Consider the following 14791-nt stretch of genomic DNA (forward strand, 5'->3'; position numbering starts at 1 on the left):
TTCAGATGAACAAGCAATTCTTATTTACTTATTTATTTATTCATTTATTTATTTATTAGCCCTGGCTGTCCTGGAACTCACCCTGTAGACCAGGCTGGCCTTGAACTCAGAGATCCACCTGCCTCTGCCTCTTGAGTGCTGGGATTAAAGGCATGGGCCTCCACCCGACACAATTATTTTTCAGTATGAGGTTGCCATAGATATTGGAGGGCTCTTATAATTTAAAAAATAGCTAAGCCAAGTGTTGCAATGCACATCTTTAACCCCAGCACTCAAGAGGTGGAGGCAGGCAGAACTCTGCCAGTTCCAGGCCAGCCTGGTCTACATAGCTAGTTCTAGGACAGCCTGGACTATGTGGAAAGCCTCTGTCAAAAACAAAAACAAAACAAAAACCTCTGTTTATCTGGTATTCTAACTTTACCAGTGTTATGTGTTTTATTTACTAAATATGGCAATCCTATACAGGAAGGCAAAGCCATTGGTTATTGTGTTTATTGCGGCATCCCCAGAGCTAGAACAGTCTTGTAATGTCCCCTCAATAAACATTTATTGGATGGATGGATGGATGGATGGATGGATGGATGGATGGATGGATGGATGGATGGATGGATGGATGGATGGAACTGGGCCATTGAAACGACAAGCCTAAACAACCTAATAGTATGAGGGGTGGAACCTCTGAAGAACTTTGAGCTGGTGGAGCCTCAGGTGCCAGTCCCCGCCCCTGCCCCTCGGCAAGCGAAACTCCACCTCCGCTCCAGGAAGCTGCAGTCTCCCACGGTCGTCCCCCCCGCCCCCCCTGGGGTGGGGGAGCAGGACGGGAGGCGCCTATCTAACCTGACATTAACTAACCTGACACCAGACCCAACCCGGGCCAGAGCCGCGGCCCCTTTAACTCTCCACTTGCCCAGCACCGCTCGCGCCCTCCTGCGTGACGTCACCAGGGGCGCCCAATGGGGGCGCGGCTTACTGGCAGGCTGTGCCCGGGGCCGCTGCCAAAGGGGAAGTGAGCTGGGGCTGGAGCGATGGCCCGGGTCTGGAGCCTGCGGCCGCCGCCGCCACCGCCGCCAGCGCGTCCTGAGCAGCCGCGGCCGGAGCAGGGGCCGGAGGTGCGGCTGAACTGGCCGCAGCGCGTGTGAGTTGCGGAAGTCGCCGGTGGCGGAGCACCTCACACTCGGAGCGCTTCGGGCTGACCGAGCGGTGGTCGCCCCCCAGCACCGCGCCCCCCCAAGGCCCTGACAGCAGGGCTGGGGCTTCCCCAGGCTCCGGCTCCTCTCTCGCCGGTCTTTCAAACTCAGGACATAAGCCACAAAGAGGTGATCATCCCTAAGCCCAGCCGGCTTCCTGCCTGGGCGTGTTCTAAGTGCCCAGGCAGTGCCAGTGCCCTCTCCTGTCGCCACCTCTCCAGCCAAGGATTAGCGAATACTCACTGCCTGCTCTGCAAAGTCTCTTGTTCTCGAAGTTTATTTTCCCTCTACACTGGGCATCTTATCCCAGAGATCCAAAGTACCTTAGTTTTGTGTATCTTTTTCTCAGCTTCTGGGGCACTCCTAGAAATACTGGCTGCCTACGGGGCTAAGAATCTTGTTCTTGACTTAGCGGGTGGTTTTGTTTTGTTTTATTTTCCTTTTGGCAGGTAATAGTTGTTCTAGGAATTTGTCCATTTGGATCACCAGTTCATTGGCCATCTATCTCTATGTAACTTTCCCCCATCCATCTGCGTCCAGTTTCCTCTGGGCTCCATTCTCCAGCCCCCAGTAGATCTGGTCAGTCTCACCTCTGGGTGGGAGTGATCAGGGGGCTCTGGCCCAGGATTTCCAACCCTGGAAGGCAGTTCCAAGGCAGCAAGAGAGTTGGGCGTCGGGTACGAACCTGGCAGCTCAGGAGTGGGCGCTCCACTCACCCCTCACAAGAAGATGAAAAAACGCAAAGAACTTAATGCATTGATCGGTCTGGCCGGTGACAGCCGGAGAAAGAAGCCCAAGAAAGAGAAAGGCCCAAGCAGCCACCGCCTGCTTCGCACTGAACCTCCTGACTCAGACTCGGAGTCCAGCTCAGAGGAAGAAGAGGAGTTTGGAGCAATTGGAAATCGCTCTCGTTTTGTCAAGTGAGTGGAGCTTGTGGTGAGGGCTTAAATGGGCGAAAGACGTCCTGCCCCAAGCTTGGCCAAGGGATGAGAAGGAGGGGGGGGTGGAGTCCTTGGGAAGAAAACAGGAAACAGGCCTTGGAAAGCAAAGAGGGAGAAAGGGTGCTGGAGAAGGCAAGTTCAAATCCTGAATGAAGAGTAAGAGGTCACTCTAATGTCTAGCAAGATCTCCAGATCCAGGGTAGAAGTGTGAACTTGGGGAATGGGCCCATAGCCCAAAAAGGAGTAATAAGGTTACTACTCATGGAGGCAGAGACGAGAGGCTCTGGAGGCTCGGCGTTTTTAAAAAGTAGGTCAAGGGACCTTAAGACCGATAATTATTTCATGTTTTCTCAATGAGCTTGATATTGGTGATGGGAGATTATGGTGAGGAGCATACTGTACAAAGTATGGACCTTATAAGTATGGAAGGTAAGGGTACCAAAAAAAAAAAAATAAAGTAAAAAGGAAGAAAGAAAGGAATCTTTCCCCAAACCAGTTTCAGGTAGAGCAACCACAAAACAAATGAGCTTTGAGGATTTGGGGGTTAAGAGGTCAGTTTTATGAGCCAGCTAAAGGAAACCTTCGTGTTTGAACCTTGGACCCTGTCAGAGACCAAACTAAAAGAAAAAGGGGATTCTGTTGGGATGTGGAAACAAGCGTTAGGCAGAGGGCCTGGGCGCCAAGAGTTCTGATCTTTTAGTGTGTTCATAATCTCTGTGTCTTTTTGTTAAGGCATGGTTTCTTTACCTGACTTTTTCAGAGGGTAGTTAAGGACCATTCCGAGTTTGTCTGGTGAAGGTCATCTGATAGCCTATTGGGTTACTTTAGACCTGAAGGCTAGGGTGAAGTTTGGTGTGAAATCTAGCGTGTTTCTATTTCTGTCCTCCTAAGGCAGTAGGTTAAAAAATATCAGGTATCCACACTTAAACCAACAGGTCTTATTTCTTTCATTCCATTTGCAGTAAAACTTGGTCAAAAGTTTATGAAGTTTCAATAAATGAAACAAGGTCTCCTTGGGTAAGTGAGCATATATTTGAGAGAGAAAGAGCTAGGTAAATTACAGTGCAGGGATAGAATTACACAGAACCACTCATTTTTACCCTTCTTTCCATCCATTCTTTTTTTTCCCTTAGTACTACTAAGGATTGAGCTATGTTCTCATGCATGGTAGAAAAGCACCCTCTCTACCACCGAGCAAACATCCCCCACTGTTTTGTAAAACAGGATTTTACCAACTTGCTCCAGCTGGCATAGAACTTGCAATCCTTTTACCTCTACCTCCCAGGTACTTGGATTACAGGCATGTGCCACTACACCTGTCTTGAGTTTAGCTCCCAAGACCCCCCCCCCTCCAGAATTGACAGCAGTGATCCAGAGCCCACAGATACTTCCCATGACCCATGGGAACTCCCTGTTTCCTGTGCGGTGTGGAACCTTTGTACCCAATAGAACTTTTCATAGGTCATATTATTCAGTCATTTTCAGCGTGCTGCTATTAGATGTAAGTGTATCAGCCTGCGTCCCCTGGTAAGTCCACGGGTTATTCATTAGAAAAGATAATAGCAGGGCACCGCATACTGTTGCCAACAGAGCTGTCCTCACGACCGCTTCCTCACTCGCGGTTGAATGTGTTCTCGTGGCAGGGGAGACTACCTACGATGCTGCAAGATCTGCTACCCCCTCTGTGCTTTTGTCATCCTCGCCGCCTGTGTCGTGGCCTGCGTTGGCCTGGTGTGGATGCAAGTGGCTCTCAAGGAGGATCTGGACGCCCTCAAGGAAAAATTTAGAACGAGTAAGTGGTCACCTATTTTTCAAGTTTCAGAAAAAAACCAGTCCATGCTGAATTAGGAATCTGCCCATTCTGGTATGCAGTTACACATTTTGCTCTATATACTTTCTCAACTGTCAACTTGACTGTAGTAACGCTTATTTGTTTTTCAACCCATAAACGAGTTCAGGGCTTATGTACCATCAGAAATTATGACATTGTAGTCAGCTCAGTGCAAAGGGGAAGAACTGTAGACCAGGAGTCCAGAGCCGTGATTAAACTCCACCTACAGCCTGAGCGCCAATTACAAAGTGACTGATGGAACACCATGCTGTTTCCGTCTCCGTCACAGAACCAGTTGATTAGAAATGTGGAAGCATCTGTCAGATGACTTCCTCTTTCGAGACGCTCTGTAAGAACGTAGGAATGGACAAGGATCATTGTAAGGGCCACCATCTATGGACTGTCCACTTGTGCCAAGTCACAAGTAAATGGTTCTCCAAACAGTCCTCTGATGTGGGCATTACTTTTGCTCGCTCTTTCTCTCTCTGTCTCCACATACATGCTGGTAAAGATGAGTATTACTACTTGTGTTCTTAAAAAAAAAAAAAATAGAAGCTGGGTGGGCAAAATGGCTCAACAGATACAGGCGCTTGCTGCCGAACCTGATCACCTGAGTTCATCTCAGAGACCATGTGTGCTGGAAGGAGAGCACTGACCCTTGCAGGTTGTCCTCTGACTTCCACAGACACGCTGTGGCTGGCATGCATGCACCCTCCCTCTCTCTCTCTCTCTCTCTCTCTCTCTCTCTCTCTCTCTCTCTCTCACTCTCTCTCTCACTCTCTCTCTCACTCTCTCTCTCACACACACACACACACACACACACACACACACACGCTAATAAATCAATAAATATGTAATAAAAAGTTAAAAACAAAAAACAGCTGGGTGTGGTAGTGCACACCTTTAATCCCAGCTCTCTGGAGGCAAAGACAGGCAGATCTCTGTGAGTTCAAGGCCAGCCTGGTCTACAGAGTGAGTTTCAGGACAGCCAGGGCTGTTACACAGAGAAACCCTGTGTTGGGGGCGGGAAAAAAACCCACAAGATTAGAATAATTAAATAGCTTGTTTAGCAATTTAGTGTTTACCTGGTCCTCTTGCCCTTTACGCCCAAAGCCATATGTATAGCCACTGATATACCACATTACTGTTCCAGTGCCTATGAAAGCTTCACGAATGTCTGTGGTGCATGTGCATGCGTGCATGCGTTTGTGTGTGTGTGTGTGTGTGTGTGTGTGTGTGTGTGTGTGTGTGTGTTTATGGTGTTTAAGCACAAAACAAGAAGTAATAGGTAGCCAATAGGCTTCTTTCCACATGATGCTTGTTTGTGACATCTGTTTCAAGGGAAAAAAAAACTTCAAATACCATGAATGTCACCATCTTAAAGTTTTAAAAAACTCTTTTGATCCTTTGAAGTACATTACACATTCATGAAGAAGTACAGTAGTCCTAACAGTCCTTACCTCGAATGCAACACAGCTAAAAGAGACATTTGTCTCATGAATGACTTCTTAAATTACAAAATGACATATTTTCTAATTACAAAGTTCAGTTTCATACATCCACTACTTTTTTTTCTGAAAGATGTATTTGTATAGTGGTTTCAACCAGGTTTAACTTCACAAATTTTCTCCTTCTTATAACAACAGTGTAATTTTTGGTTCTAGATTTCAAGAGTTGATTTTCTAAGCTAAGGAACCAATTCCAGCTTGATCGCAGACCTCAACAGCAATAGCACACCAGGACATTGAGCACAAGCTCCTCAAAGAACTCTGGCTCCAGAACCAGAATTTGAGCTCGCTTTTGTCTCTTAAGCCCAGGAGATCCATATTAAGCCTAGATATTCACAACTCCTGCTTTCCTTCACTCGGCTTCTCTTGACCTACAGTTACTCAAGCTTTGCACTTGACCTAGGGACAGCTACTCCCCAGAGTGTTGTTGGTATCTCTAGTGATGATGCTTTTAAAATGTTTTAATATTCACTTTGGTTTTCTTTTGAATTTCTGGTTCAGGGGTGGGATTGGCTGAGCCCACAATTCTTTGCCAGAATCATCCTGACCTATATGGTTGAATCAAAGTACAGCACAAAAAAAGAATGTACAACCTGCAGGGTTTCTCATGTGTGATTCTTGTTTTGCAATATTGCAGATATTTTTAAGCCTGTATTTTCTTTATATGTAAATAATAATCATAACTTGGAAGCAGTGTTGAACTGTATGTGACCACAGAACACACCTTTCCCATCAACCCTCCATAATTAGTTGAGCTTCCTAGGCTTGTGCCACGCCTTGTTTTGATCACATACAGTGATTATATGTTTATACATTTTATGCACTGCTCACTTCTGCCCTCTAGAGATCCCTTTATGCAGCTATTCTGTGCCTGTATTTAAAGGATACCAAGGTAATTTATGCCTTAGCTGGGCTTGCCGTGGATCTCTTTGTTTGGAAAATGTGAGACATGTAATAGGCCTGAAAGTCAGTCGATAAATATTTGTCAAGCATTTGATAATGCCAGTCCTTAAAAACAGTATATTCAGGAGATGTGACCCCATACACCTGGACTGTTAGGGGTGAGCTTCTCATCATTGAGGAAGATTTTCCTGGATCCCAAACTGCATTTGTCAGCCAGCTGAGTAAAGCAGGTTTGAATTTGTCAATTTGGTTGTTTTGTTGTCTTTGATTTGCCACAATAGAAATGCCAGTGGTCACTGAGATTGCTTAGTGGGTAAAGGTGCTTATCACCAAGCCTGATGAGCTAGCTCGATCTCTGGAGCCCCTGTGGTAGAAGGAGAGAACCACACTTGTGAGTTGTCCTCTTACCTCCACATGGGTGCTGTGTCACAGGAACACCACAAGCGCGCGCGCGCGCGCGCGCGCGCGCGCGCGCGCGCGCGCACACACACACACAAAAGAGAAAGAAAGAAAAAATAAGCAATTACTTCCTGAGGGAGGGAAGACTGGGGTCTGGCATACTCATGCCATAAGCTGGACTGTTATGACTTATTGCTCACTAGTGTGTGTGTGTGTGTGTGTGTGTGTGTGTGTGTGTGTTTTAATTTCTTTTGTTTTGGTTTTTTGAGGCAGGGTTTCTCTGTGTAGCCCTGGCTGTCCTGGAACTCGCTCTGTAGACCAGGCTGGCTTCGAACTCAGAGATGTGCCTGGCTCTGCCTCCTGAGTGCTGGGATTAAAGGCATGCGCCATCACTGCTGAACTGTTCATTAGTTTTGTTTGTTTTTTTAAAGGAAATAACAGTTATTTTAACTAAATGGAGTAATTTTACTATGTTTAAATAATCATATTTTTAAAATTATGCTTCTACTTTTAACACATCTCAGTAAGTTAATTCTTTTTTCTTCTTAATTCAACAAAACAGTGGAGTTCACTGACTCAGATAAGACCACTTTCTTGCTTGACTTTAATGCCTTTTGAGAAGTCAGAGCCCCTTGTTCTTTATTTCAGTCAATCTTCCAAGGAACCTATGAAGAACAGAAGTGTTGAAGAAGTACCTGAAATAGAAATCAAAGTAGATGGCTTACTTTTTCTTTGCAGTCAAGAAGTAACTTGATCCTTGAGTTAAAAGACTGGCTGGCCTTGAAACATTTTTTTTCTTTAAGTTCTGTATATTTATGTGTGGATATTTTGCCTGTTTATGTCTGTGCACCACATATATGCAGTACGCATAGAGGCCAGAAGAGGGTATCCCCTGGAGCTGGAGTTACAGACTTGTAAGTTTTTGCATGTAGGTGCTAGGAACTAAACCCAGGTCTTCTGAAAGAGCAGTCAGTGTTCTTAGCCACTGAACTATCTCCGCAGCCCCTGGCCTTGAAACTTAATTCAGTATTTCTTTTTCCAGAAACAGTTATTTCAAAAGACTTCCACAGTTATTCAAAGCAAAATTCTATCTCCAATACTTCCTCTCTGTCAACAATGAAACATTAGAGAAAAGGAAACGAATTTGGGAGAGAAAGAAAGTACTTATAAGTCAGGCATTTCCTTTCCTGGTCATACAGGGAAACTAGTGGCTTGATCTTTTGTACAAAATGTTAGATGCTTTTGTGTGAATACAGTCACAAAGATGTGTCCCTGACATCTTGGGCATACCAAAAAAAGTATTGTGGTCCTGTGCGCATGTGGTTTGACTGTTGGCTTCTCATTACTCACTATAAAATTAGAACAATCACATGTTCTTTCTGAACCTATTTTTTCTTACCCATGACACATGAAGATGTATTTTTGCCACCAAAGCACGTTGGTCATTACTCTGTTATCACACCTGTCAACATTTATAGTAATCCCTCCCTTCACCTCTAGACTGAGAACTGAGGGTCCTTTGTATAAGATAGTGTAAAGTACAGAGCTGGCACACGGTAGAGGCTCAGTAACATATCATTTGATGATAATTACTTAAAAATTTATGTAAATTATAACGGTATTGTATAACATTACTATTGACGTTCTGTATGTTGTGTTTGAAGGGTGTATGTAGAGATTTTCATTTCCTAATCATAAAAATGAAAAAATAAGAACTAGGTAAATTCTTTTCAGATTCCACATATTAAATTTTAAATGAGTTGCTTTCCATAATGAAAGAACATGAATAAGTAATCATAAGCTGTTTGTTTGCCATACTTCCATTTATGTAACAACAGTGCCTCAACTTGGATTGTCTCTCTTAAAAAGCCCACATCAGATAATGATTATGATCCCCTCTTGGTTCATAGACTCCTCAGGATCCAGAGTGTCCTCGGGGCTTGTCAGCTTTACGTGTTCGTTAGTTAATAGTTGTAACTCGGATTGTTTATGTCTTTGTCTTACTTCTTCTTCCACCTCTAAGTCCTATTTATTGCATATAGACTTTAAGAAAGAGAGACCCCCCTCCTCCCTCCTGAGGGCGTTTGACCACCTGAGTATGGAAGGCATTCGTGGGATGGGCTTTTCTTTACAACCCAGCTGAAACTGTATAAGCAATTCAGTGACACAGAGCTGCATTGGTTAGAATGAGTAATGAAATGTTCTTATTGCCTAAGATGGATGTATTCTGCAAACCATGTGTAAATCAAATGCTACACTAAAAGCACTTAGGGAAGTCTGTTATTTAGAATGCAGTCCTTTGGCAGCTACTTCTAAAAAATAAATGAAAATACCTAAGTTCATTATTCTGAGTTGTTCCATAGTGGGCTTGCTTAAAAAGATATTACCACTGCCCTCAGTTTCCATGGGGACTTTGTTGTTGTGTGCTTGCTGTCTGGGTTTTTACTTTCTGAGTTTCCTTTGTTGGATGAAAAGGAGGGTAAAGTACTGAGAAATGTGGTTGGGAAGTCAACAAAGACCAGGCTTATTTAGGTAACAAATATTTACTGAGTGCCTAAAATTATATTCTGAGTGCAGACCATACAGAAATGGACAAAACCAAGTCATGGAGCTCTCATTTTAGTGAATTATTTTATATTGGTCCTGTATGCCAGTTTTTGGTTTTAAATATATATATAGTAACTAATCAGGAAGTCTGTGACCTGAAGAAAAATGATGTAGGTTTATTCTGGAGGAACAGCCATTATCAATATTTTATTTTCCATTAAGAGGAAAAATGCTTTTTAAAGAAAGAAGAGAGCGCACTTTCAGCCTCTGCCTCAGGCTTCGAATCCCTTAACCACACAGGAACTGTTGTTTCAGAGTCCTAATGTCTGCCTGCATTTCACATAACATGTTTATCTCCCTTTTCATTTTGAGCTCCTGGGTTGGTTTAAGAAAACACTGCTATTTATGAAATAAAATAAAAATCTTAGCCCTCATGTCAGTGTTTGAATACCACCTCACAGTCAGCCAACTTAAAGTAGAAGAAGATCAACATTTGGAGATGTAGTTTGTAATGGCACCTTGGGCATTCACGGGGTAGGAGTAATAAGTCTTAACCAACTAATCTGGAAACTGGTCAGACTTAACATTTATTTATCACCTACTGATAAATAGGCTCCGGGCTCAGAGACTCCTTCATTCTAACATTCTTGGGAAGTGAATCTTGCACAGTATTCCAGATAAAGAGACTGATCTCAAAGGAAATTGATTAATTCACTCAAAATAATAGTAAGGTATAGAGGTGAAATCATCTAACCCTTTCTGCTCATGGTTTTTGTTACAGCTTTTAGTCACCTGTCTCTGTTGTCCTTGTTTTGTGGTCCTGCGGATAGAAGCCAGTGCCTTGCAGATGCAGAACAAGAGTGTTAAAGACACACGCTTACACAAATAGTAGTGTGTAACTCCCTTTCCTTTTTCAGTGTGGTTAGGTAACTGAATTAAGTCGTCATTCCATAATTTACATTCACTAATCCCACTAATCTCTCTTCTTTCCTACCCTGTGATCCCTTTTTCCCCCATCTTGAGGCCAGAGAGAATGTGATGTTTATTTATAATTGTTCTTGTTTTTCTTTCAGTGGAATCTAATCAGAAAAGCTCATTCCAGGAAATCCCCAAACTTAATGATGAACTTCTCAGCAAACAAAAACAACTTGAGAAGATTGAATCTGGGGAGCTGGGCTTGAGCCGAGTCTGGATCAACATCACAGAAATGAATAAGCAGGTAGCAAAAGTGTGACTTTATTCCTGTGTACGTACGCTGTGGAAACAAATTTACATTGGTTGGTTGGCATTTCGAATACATTTGTAAATTCAGGTTTTGTCTTTAAATTGGAGTTTGACTGCTGTGATCCAAACATGTTAAAATAGTAGTTCCTTGCCAAAATTTAAAATGCATTTACCAAGTATTTAAAAATGTTAGCCCTTTCTGCACATGCACAGAGTTCCTCAGAGGTAGAGCACTATAGAGGAAGTTATAAATACTTGAGTCAGTTTTTTCTATAGAGTAGTATAGGGATCAGCTAAGGAATGCCGTCTAATTCCTAAGGAAAGGGGAAAGCCTACTGTTAGTAGATGAGTTTTGTTTTGCTTCAGAGACTTTACACACTTAGAGATTTAGCACTGGAGTGTAGTGTTGTAGGTAGGTGGGAAGTCAGATCTAGAACAACCACACAGTTCACAGTCTCCTGGAAGAGCTTAGGAGCAGGCAGTAGAGTCAGACAGGCAAGTCTAGACAAACTTGTTCAGCCTCAAAGTTGTGCAGAGCTCAGTAGGCATTGCTTCCAAAGAAGGGATCTACCAGAGAGATGGTGTTTAGTCTAAAGATGTCAACCAAGACTCTCACAGGTGTAAAGAGTCGTAGTTACCACTGGGATCTATATCCCATTCTCAGGTCTGAGTTGTAGGTTGACTTTTTTTCTTGCTGTTTTAGTTTGGCTTTTTGTTGTTGTTGTTGTTGTTGTTTTCAGTTCAGTTGGGAAAAGATATGGTCTTTTTTTTTTTGTTTTTTTGTTTGTTTGTTTTTTTCAAGACAGGGTTTCTCTATTGTTTGGTGCCTGTCCTGGATCTCGCTCTGTTGACCAACAGGCTGGCTTTGAACTCACAGAGATCTGCCTGGCTCTGCCTCCCAAGTGCTGGGATTAAAGGCGTGCGCCACCACTGCCCAGCTCAAGATATGGTCATTGAGAAGAAGTGAATGATACACATATAAAATACTTAAAATTAGGTTTGTCATCGTTGTTGGAATTAAAAGAACATTCTCTTCAGGGTGGAGTCCACAGAGTACTAAAATGAGCCAGTAGGAAGTCCTGTTAGAAGAAAGGGCTTGTAAATATTTGCAGAGTTAAACCTCTCAGCCACAGTTTGGGAGTAGGATAGTTTAGTGTTTGGGACTGAGAGTGGCTTCTGACTGGAACCCACAGTAAGAATGTCTACATTGCCCAGTAACCATGCATGACAACATGCTGTGTGTGGTCTGAATGTGTGTCCCAGTTCACATGTCAAGTGTATATGGAAGTGGAGCCTTTCATGATTAATTAGCATTTACCCCAAAATACTACTTGAAGAGAAAGAGAAACCCGTGCTGACACACTTGTTAACTTTTATCACATACATGTGATACCCTCCACTGTGTTATGATGAAGCAAAAAAATCCTCATCAGATGCAGTCACGTGTTCTTAAATGAGCTAAATAAGCCTAGTTATAAGTCACCCACTCTATGGTATTTAGCAGTGGCCACAGGAAGTACATTAAGACACCATAAGTAGCTAAAATGAAATTTTCTGAAAGTAGTGGCTCACCTGAAAAATGGACAGTGTCTTATGGCAATGTACTTCCTATTCATTCCTATTGGAGGGGGGAGGGTGTTTTATTTTGGTTTTGGTTTTGAGACAGAGTTTCATTAGGTATCCCATGCTGGCCTGAGTGCTAAGAGTATATGAGCCACCACCCTGGTTCTATTTTATTTTATTTTTAACCACACAGGAAATAATGGATGGGTGATGGCAACTAGTATTTACTGGTTATCATTTATTCTTAGGCTCTCAGTAATTAAAGAAAAGCAGATATTCATTCCTTTCAAACACAAAGAATAGAACCAACTGTGGCCCTACATTCACACAGCAAATGAGCAGTATGGACAGAGATGACATCAGGTACAAGGTGCACTGAAGCTCTGAGAGAATGAACATTTCCTCTGGGCAGTCCATGGGTTCCAGTTGGCAACATAGAGTCAACCATTCTCAGACAGGATAAAGTTGCTTTGCATGGAAAGATAAACATCAACTGTCTGTTTCCCATCTCCTCCTTATACATGGCATTCTAGGACTGCTCAAGGAGAAAACTGGTGGTTGGTGTGGTGTAAGAAGTCCTAGGGTTTTGTGTGTGAAACTGGAGCATTTTAGACCGAAACTCTTTGCAGATGAGTAGCACCATGCTAGCTAGCATCAACCCAGAAAGATAGACGGGGTAAAGTAAAGCTGAATGTTGTTTTCTCAGGGGGCATAGCAGTCTGGGTGGTTTTCTAAAGTTAATGCTATACATCTGGTGCTCTATTCAAGTAAGCAGCACATGTCCTGAGGCAAAATAGGAATAGTGAAAATAACATTTAATCATGTTTCTATATCTAATGGTAATTGTCAATTCAGGTGCTTCTAGAGGCATTATTAAACAATTGAAAGTGGCTTAAACAACAAGAAAATGTATTCTGTCTTTAACGAGGTTTATTCCTACTACCAAGTAAGCTTAGGTTAATTTAGGCTGGGAAAAGAAGGCCATCTGGTTGGGGAAGTTAAAATCCAACTTTACTTTGAGAATCTTTAAGCTAGTACGGGAAATTTCATTTACACTTCTGTTCTATTCATGAAACCTCAGGTATTATTCCCACTCCTCCTTGACGGTTGTAAGGGCCTCCCTTTCTGTGGAGAACAAATGTTTACAGAGCTGCTTTTATGGAGTTAAGCCTTTGACTCTATCTTAGTCTATTCAGACTGCTCTAACAAAATGCTTTAGACTAGGTAACTTATAAACAATAGGAATTTATTACTCACAGTTCTGGAGGTCCAAGAGTCCAGGCTCAGGGTGCCAGCAGATTTGGTCTCTGGTGAAGGTTCATTGTCTGCTTCATGCATGGTGCCTTATTGTTATATCTCATTAGCAGAAGGGGCAAAGTAGTGTCATTGGGCTGTTGATGAGGGTGGAGCCCTCCCTCCCCTCGCATGCCTGAAGAGCCCCACCACTTAGCTGCCACCACATTGGAGATTTTGAATGAAACTGTTAGGGGAGCATCAACATCCGAACTATAATAGACTTAGAATAAAAAAGATGCAATTCCTTACCCACTGATCTTATGGACAAACAGAAGATAGGAAGGGAAACATCCTGACATGAAGCGTATGGTTCAAGTGCTTATTTAAATGAATAGCCAGCCCAGACTGGGATCAGCTTTCCCAGAAACACTGGGCTAAGTCCTCAAGGGGAAACAGACCAGGTGGAGAAAGAGAGGCTACACTCAGTAGGAAGGTACAGCAGATCCTCATAATTTTATCTGCTTGCTAAAATCTATTTGTAACCTCCAAGTCTGTGAGAATGAGGCCTTTTCAGTCATCCACTGGTGTAGGCACAGCAGCAATAACTGAGCTACCCACAGACACTGACACCTGGAGTAGAGCAAGACAGCACCTGCTACCCTGTCCTGTCTCATATTGTCAGCAAACCGGGCTTTGTGGTATATTTCATGTCACTTTTCACGTTTTTGTGCCGTTGTTGTTGACTGTTGGCACTGTTAGGTAGGCTTCCTTCAGGCATCACTTTCAGTGCTGTTGGCTGTGTGTTCAGTGTTAATAAGTCAGCAGTATCGTTAAATGAGATGTTTAAACAGGAACACATGTAAAACAGGTTATATATTGTATTGATAAGTTACTGAAAACATGACCAAAGGGCTCACAGGAACCTAGCCCCCACACCTAGGAACAGTGGTGTAGCATTCACTAATTCCACATTTGCTGTAGCTTTTCAGAAGATAACTGCCTGCTAACAAGAATGGATTGCATTTGTAAAAGAATCGATAAGTGAAAAGACTGTGTATTGAGGAAATTTTAGTCCTTCCTTATAGCCCTAGTTGGGCACGGAAAGAAGCCAGAGATAAAGTAAATCAACAAGCATTGTTGTCAGGGACCTTAGGTGCCCTTCCTAGTTCCCTGCTGCTCTCTTTTAAGCACTTGTATGATGGTCGTTTGCATATGCATCTAATTGCATTAGGAGATTGTACACTGTACTCAGCCTGAAAATGAGTGGTGATGGTAATAACGTTATACATTAAATGTTTTCTTTGTGCAGGCCACTCTGTTGACTGTACTGCATGTATGATCTCCTTTCTCTATGTCCTGAGTCACAAAGAGTAAGAAGTGTTAACCCCAGTTTGCAGATAAAAATTGAGACTTGCTGGTCGGTGGTGGCGCACGCCTTTAATCCCAGAACTC

General features: G+C 43.0%; 1 protein-coding gene across 1 annotated transcript in view; it reads left to right on the top strand.

Moving 5' to 3' along the window:
- The first annotated feature begins 938 nt into the window (after positions 1-938).
- Positions 939-14791, top strand: part of Efcab14 (EF-hand calcium binding domain 14) — a 38432-nt gene continuing 24579 nt past the window's right edge. Inside the window, exons 1-3 of the mRNA XM_006986605.4 lie at positions 939-2107; positions 3772-3920; positions 10390-10535. Coding sequence (XP_006986667.2) covers positions 1917-2107; positions 3772-3920; positions 10390-10535 — 486 coding nt within the window. The 5' untranslated portion in view covers positions 939-1916. The remainder of the gene's footprint in view (positions 2108-3771; positions 3921-10389; positions 10536-14791) is intronic.

The sequence above is a fragment of the Peromyscus maniculatus genome, chromosome 2 (assembly GCF_049852395.1).
Source record: "Peromyscus maniculatus bairdii isolate BWxNUB_F1_BW_parent chromosome 2, HU_Pman_BW_mat_3.1, whole genome shotgun sequence".
Classification (NCBI taxonomy): domain Eukaryota; kingdom Metazoa; phylum Chordata; class Mammalia; order Rodentia; family Cricetidae; genus Peromyscus; species Peromyscus maniculatus.